The 7,109-nt window shown below is 52.6% G+C and overlaps 1 protein-coding gene across 2 annotated transcripts in view; it reads right to left on the reverse strand.

Moving 5' to 3' along the window:
* Nucleotides 1-7,109, reverse strand: part of LOC119276036 (UDP-N-acetylglucosamine--N-acetylmuramyl-(pentapeptide) pyrophosphoryl-undecaprenol N-acetylglucosamine transferase) — a 42,107-nt gene that overhangs the window by 33,777 nt on the left and 1,221 nt on the right. Inside the window, exons 2-3 of one of the 2 annotated variants that reach the window (XR_005136215.1) lie at nt 6,171-6,279; nt 5,452-5,660 (exon numbers count right to left, since the gene is read on the reverse strand). Coding sequence is in view for 1 of the 2 variants with exons in the window: in XM_037556989.1 (XP_037412886.1) it covers nt 5,525-5,660; nt 6,171-6,279 (245 nt within the window). In the remaining variant the exon portion in view is untranslated. The remainder of the gene's footprint in view (nt 1-5,451; nt 5,661-6,170; nt 6,280-7,109) is intronic. The other variant, XM_037556989.1, reaches the window with a different exon arrangement.

Raw genomic sequence — 7,109 nt, forward strand, 5'->3', positions numbered from 1 at the left:
GGCGACGGCACTCGTCGTCTTGCTCCATGCGCTTGGCAGCATCCGCAACGAGCGGACTATGCTCTTACCGGTGACGATTCACGGCGAGCGCGTGGTGACCCTCCTGGATACGGGCTCCACCCATAACTTCCTGCCTGAGGCTACCATGCGGCGCTTAGCACTTCAGCCGACGGGCGGGGAGCAACTTCGGGTTACCGTGGCTAACGGCGACCGTCTCCGGTGCCATGGGCTGGCACGGAACGTGCCCGTCACCATCGGCGACGAGCAGTTCACCATCACGTGCGCCGGCATCAACTTGGGCTGCTTCGACTTCATCCTCGGCGTCGACTTTTTGCGGAGTCTCGGCCCCATCCTCTGGGACTTCGACGCCCTGACGATGACCTTCTGGCGTCTTGGCCGCCGCGTCCGGTGGGAAGGCGTTGGGCGCGCCTCATCAGCGACGCCCCAGCTCCAGATGGCCGCGACCACCACCGAGGCCGAGCCTCCCCTGTTGGATCACCTCCTGCAGCAGCACAACGACCTCTTCGACGAGCCGCAGGGCCTTCCGCCAGCCCGGGTCTACGACCACCGTATTCATCTTCTGTCGGGCTCGGCACCGATGGCAATACGGCCCTACCGGTATCCTCAGCTGCAGAAGGACGAGCTGGAGCGGCAGGGCGCGCTCATGCTCGCCTTGGGCATTATTCGGATCTCCACATCACTGTTCCCCGCGCCGGTCCTCCTCGTCCACAAGTCGGACGGCACGTGGCGTTTCTACATCGACTACCGCGCCCTTAATGCCCTGACTCTTAAGGACAAGTTTCCTATCCCGGTGGTCGATGAGCTCCTGGACGAGCTACATGGGGCACGCTTCTTCACCAAGCTCGATCTCCGGTCGGGCTACCACCAGGTGCGATGCACCTGGATGATATCGCCAAGACAGCGTTTCGGACTCACCACGGCCACTGCGAGTTCTTGGTCATGTCGTTTGGTCTCTCCAACGCACCGGCGACTTTTCAGGCTCTGATGAACGACGTCCTCCGCCCCTACTTGCGTCGGTTTGTGCTCGTTTTCTTTGATGATATTCTTATCTACAACGCCTCGTGGGCGGAGCATCTTCAGCACGTCCTCCGCCCCTTCCTTCAGATGCCTGACTTAGACCGCCCGTTCGTCGTCGACTGAGACGCCTCCAGTGCGGGGTTCGGCGCCGTCCTTCATCAGGGCGGTGGACCCCTCGCTTTCTTCAGCAAGCCCTTTGCCGCGCGTCATCTTAAGCTCGTGGCCTATGAGCGCGAGCTCATTGGATTGGTGCAGGCGGTGCGTCATTGGCGGCCCTATCTGTGGGGTCGGTCTTTCCGGATTCGCACGGGACCATTACAGCCTCAAGTTCTTGTTGGACCAGAGGTTGTCGACCGTGCCGCAGCACCTGTGGATCAGTAAGCTCTTCGGCTTCGACTTCTCCGTCGAGTATCGTCCGGGCCGCCTTAACACCGTTGCCTACGCCCTGTCTCGTCGTGACGTCGACACCGCCGTCGATGACTCTGAGGGGGCGGCGCTCTGCATCCGCTCGGGGCCCTCTTTCGTCCTCTTCGCCGACATCCGTCGGGCGACCGCGGCCGCGCCGGACGCGCTCCTCCTTCAGCAGCAGCTGGCTGCGGGTGAGCTGGAGGAGCCGTGGCGCCTCGCCGACGGGTTGCTCCTACATGGGCGTCGGGTCTTCGTGCCGGCGCACGACGATCTCCATCACCAGGTGCTGCTGTTGGCCCACTCGGCGAGCCATGAGGGTGTGCAGAAAACCCTCCATCTTCTCCGAGCAGACTTCTACATTCCAGGTGATCGGGCCCTGGTCCGCAACTGGGTGCGGTCTTGTGTGACGTGCCAGCGTAACAAGGAGACAATGCGGCCGGTTGGTCTGCTCCAGCCCTTGGAGGTGTCATCTCAGGTCTGGGCAGATATTTCCATGGACTTCATCGAGGGCCTCCCCAAGGTGGGCGGCAAATCGGTCATTCTCACGATGGTTGACCGCTTCTCCAAGTATGCTCACTTCGACGCGCTCGGCCATCCCTACATTGCGGCGTTCGTAGCCCGGGCCTTCTTCGACGGTATCGTCCGCCTCCACGGGTTTCCCTCTTCGATCGTCAGCGATCGGGACCCGGTGTTCACGGGGCATGTCTGGCGCGATCTCTTCCGGATGGCGGGCGTGAAGCTCCGCCTGAGCACGGCCTTCCACCCTTAGACGGACGGCCAATCCGAGGTCGTCAATAAGGTGATTGCCATGTATTTGCGTTGTGTCACAGGTGATCGTCCTCGCGCGTGGGTGGATTGGCTCTAGTGGGCGGAGTATTGCTACAACACCTCCTATCACTCCGCCCTACGCGCCACGCCATTTGAGGTGGTTTACGGCAGACCACCCCCGGCCATCCTACCAGTTGATCCAGCGACGGCTCGGACGGAGGCGGCCGGTGATCTTCTGCGGAGCCGTGACGAGATGGAGCCGTGACGAGACGCTGGCAGAGGTCCGGCAATGCCTCATTCAGACCCAGCAGCTGGCCAAGCACTACTATGACGACCACCATCGCGAGGCGGAGTTCACGGTGGGTGATTAGGTGTGGCTGCGTCTCCTTCACCGCTCTACGCAGTCACTGGACCCACGCGCGAAGCGTAAACTGGGTCCTCGCTATGTCGGGCCCTTTGCTGTCTTGGAGCGCATAGGGAAGGTGGCTTACCACCTTCAGCTTCCGGCCGATGCTCGCATCCACGACGTCTTCCATGTGGGGCTGCTCAAGCCCTTCCGTGGGGAGCCACCTGCGGCCCCTCCCGCGCTTCCTCCGACCTCCGACGGGCGTCTTCTTCCGGGACCGGAGAAGGTGTTGCAGGCCCAGCTATGCCGCGGAGTGTGGTACGTGTTGATTTAGTGGGCTGGACTTCCGGAGGAGGAAGCCACTTGGGAGCAACGCGAGGAGTTCCGCCAACACTACCCAGACTTCCTGTTCGAGGACGAGCTGTTTGCGCAGGCGGGGAGAGATGTTATGATCGGGCAGACTTATGCCCGTAGGAGGCCCACCGGGCAGGTTTAGTTAGGGGCTTAGCCCACAAGTTATCTTATTTTTATTCACATCGTGGTTATATAAACAAGTTGTAAGACTCTTTTGAGAGTTAAGCAATAAGACAAATCCTATTGCCCGGCTCCCAGAGTAGCCGAAACCCTAAACCCTAGCCGCACCTTGCGCCGCCGCCGCCTCTTCTTCAGCGTGCCACGGCGCCCCGTTGCCGGCAGCCGCGCTCGCATCTCCGTCCACCCTCCTCCTTCCCGTACAACCTCCGCCCTAGACCCGGTAGGGTCCTAGCTCCTACCATGCATCTTCGTCAGCGCCACGCAACCAAGACCTCCATAACGACCTCACCGACCAGCGTGGCGAAGACGCCCGCGTCCAGATGGAGCGTCATCGGGCGAAGGACAATGTAGTTCTCGTGAACGGGTTAGTGTTATATGGCGCGGGTTGCCCTGTGTTCGTGCCCGAGCTGCACCAAGTGGTCTAGCCGCCCAAGTTCAAGTCCAACGCGCCCGTTGAGTACAATGGCAAGACCAATCCTATCGAATTCTTGCACATGTACATCACCGTGATGCACGCCTCAGGGGCTGAGGACACAGCTATGGCCAATTGGTTCTGGCCCTCAAGCCCAATGTCGGTACTGGTTGATGAACCTCCCGGCAAAATCCGTCCGCTCCTGACACGACCTATGCGATCAATTCGTTGGGGCTTCCAAGGTCGATTAAGGGCCCAGGAATCAAGAGCGATTTGCCTTCTTGTTCAGAATTCAGGCGAACCCTTACGCAAGTACATCCAGAGATTCGGCCAGGTGCAACAAGCATTCCCACATCGACGCTGCAACAGCGATTGACATGTTCCACGCGAACGTGCGCAATCCCAAGATGCGCGAGAAGCTGAACACGCACCAAGTGCGCACTATATACGAGCTCTTTCAGCTGGCTAATAAGTGTGCGCGCGTGGAGGAAGGTAGAAGGATTCCCAGGGAAGCTCCCATGGACAATGATGTAGCCGAGACATCTGGTGGTCCCGGCAAGAAGAGAAATCGTGAGCATAAGCAGGGCTAAGTCCTGGACACGGAGCTTGATCCCACGAACTCAAGGATGGCGAACAAGGGGAAGCTTTAGCTGCTGCTGATCACAATGTCGTGGTGCACGGTCCACATGAGTACCATGCACGACCTCAAGGATTGCAGGAAAGTGAGGACACTCACCGAGGAGCGGTGCAAGGTGCAGAAAATAAGAACGGTTGTCGCAGGAGCTCAATGCAGTCGAGACTCGTGTGGAGGCCACACAGCCACTCAAGTGGTCCGCCATCCCAATCACGTTCGATGTCGGGGATCACCCTGACTGCAGTCGAGACTCGTGTGGAGGCCACACAGCCACTCAAGTGGTCCGCCATCCCAATCACGTTCGATGTTGGGGATCACCCTGACTGCACAGCGAGCGTTGGTATCCTCCCACTAGTAGTCTCGCCTACAATCAACAACATCAAGGTCACTAAGATGTTGTTTGATGGTGGCGCTGGCCTCAACCCCCTCTCCAAGAACATGCAGATCCTGGCAGGGCATCTTCACCCCATGGGAACGTTTCAGGGAGTGAACCCAGGATCCACTCAGCCGTTTGGATAGGTTACCTTACCGGTCACATTCAGCAATCCTGACAACTTTCGCACAGAGAGCATCACTTTTGACATTGCTGATACCCCAATTCCCTACAACAGCATACTACGGCGGCTCGCGTTGACCTGGTGGCATCTCATTATGCCTACAACGCCCTCAAAATGCAAGGGCCTTGGGATGTTATCACCATCAAAACTGACAAGAAAGATGCCATTTACTGTGTGCAAAGGTTGTACCGGATGGCAACGGAATATGACGACACGTGCCTCTCACATTTAGTGAGTTAGGTGCTCCACTGTACAACTACCATATTTACTGCCCTGTAGCAATTATGGCCACCCCTTGGAACTATAAAAGGAGGTTCGTGCTACCCAGATCATGGTTCGACTCTCAGCAAGTCTACACCCACATACTAGAGCCCGTTTCTTAGTCCCGGCGGCCTCGGTAACGGAAACCATCTCTTGTAAACTTTGTTCATCACATCGAGTGAGCAAATCCAGCAATATGTAGGGCGTTACGCTTCACAGCGGCCCGAACCTGTGTAAACATCACCATGTCGTAGAGGTAGGATTTGTGTGTCTCTTCGCCCCTCACTGAACCAAAAATGGGGGCATCCCTTGCTCCCTGGTATTGTGTTTCCCACACGCAACAATACTTGAGCAAGCGCCCTGGTTGAAAGTACTACAAACTAATAAGGGGACAATTCAGTTCAAGTGCAACTTTTTGTTTCCATCTAGTATAATCAATTTTGATCTTGCAAAGCATGCTAAGTCTAAAACAAGTTAGAATTCCAATAATTACCATGATAAAAATTGCTTCCCCGGTGTTTGATATTATCATGTATAACTCATGAAAGTAAGTTGATGTCACATACCAACAATTTCATCAATTATGCATGTTAGACTACTAGAATCAAGTTCATCTTCGGTTATGACCCTTGCTCCCATGACATCTGCCATGATATACGCATTTTTCGTTTGATGGTCATCCACAATTGTCGGTAAGGGTATCTGAAAGAAAGAGAAAACAAATTATCTAAACAAAGTTGCATGGACAAATTTGAGAAAAAGGATAAAACGTGTAACATGTACTGTAGTTTGGTCTTGCAGTTTGTGGCCAATAAATGCACATTATTAGTCCACCTTTTCTATTAACTTAAAATAAAAAATACTTTCAGCAGCACATAGGTCTTTGGCACAGCATGACGGCATTGGTCATTTTATGGGCCTGAGAAGTGAGAAGACCTTTCTAGTTGCTGCACTCCAAATATGTTACTATATGGTTATTCTTTAAACTTTGACACAACTCATAGCATCAATTTCATTAGAACATCCAAGTTTTTTTTAACACAGCAAAGAGGAATTGGTTTTAAAATATGCAAAATATTAAACATGAAAGTTATAATTTGAGCACAACAAAGGTTAACCTGGTTGCATTCTGTTGTTAAATGGTAGAATTAGGTACATAAAAATAAAACAAATGGAATTACATAACAAGTAACTTGATGTGATATATGATACCAGAATTGCCGGTTTCCCAGTGACCAATATCTCAGTGCAAGCCACAGAACCAGCTCGAGAAACGACAACATCAGTAGCAGCATATGTCATGTCCATTTCATGCAAGAATCTTCATATGAAGAGATACGATAAATCAGTATGGAGAACTTACAACAAAGCTTGGAAAACAAAAATAATTCAACCAATACTAAAACTGCTCTGCTAGAGCATTACACAAATGCACATTACAAAATATCATGGACTACCAAAGATCCATACCATGTTGTTGAAATTAGAATCTGCAAATACAGACTAAGTTGATGCAGCAACCGAACCAACATCATGATTTGAGAACGCATTAGAGTTACATAACAAATCAGAACTAGAAAGAGTGTTCTTTCTTTCTTTTGTCAGTCCACTTTGATAATAGTGTTACTACTGCAAGGGAATTCATCAGAAAGAGGAAATATCTTAATACTCTCTATTTCACCATTATTCCGAGCTATGGTCAAATTTGGATCAAGTACCATGTAAAGGTTTTGTTACCAATACACTCTAGTTTCAGAAGTGGAACATAGGCTATGAGATCATAACACAGAAATGTATCGTAATGCTATCCGTGGTGCTTGTAGGAATATCACAATCATGTCTTCTCCTAGTTCTGAATACTAATTAGTACTGTCATCATAGAAGGTAGATCTTCGCCTACTGAATGGTACCATGTTACCTAAACCATGTTTAGTTTGAGCAAAAGTGAAAAGATCACAGTTCACCTCACTACACATTCCATGTCATCAATCCACCATTTTATTTTTCTCAACATCATACAGCCAAACGGACATGCATCTTCCAAAAAAGTTTGACACATTCCCATTAATGCAGCAAGATCCCCAGTGCAGGCCAATTAACAGGAAACTGACATCCCAAGTACAAACAACGTCATACAGCCAACCCCGCAAA

Source organism: Triticum dicoccoides, chromosome 3B (assembly GCF_002162155.2).
Source record: "Triticum dicoccoides isolate Atlit2015 ecotype Zavitan chromosome 3B, WEW_v2.0, whole genome shotgun sequence".
NCBI lineage: Eukaryota > Viridiplantae > Streptophyta > Magnoliopsida > Poales > Poaceae > Triticum > Triticum dicoccoides.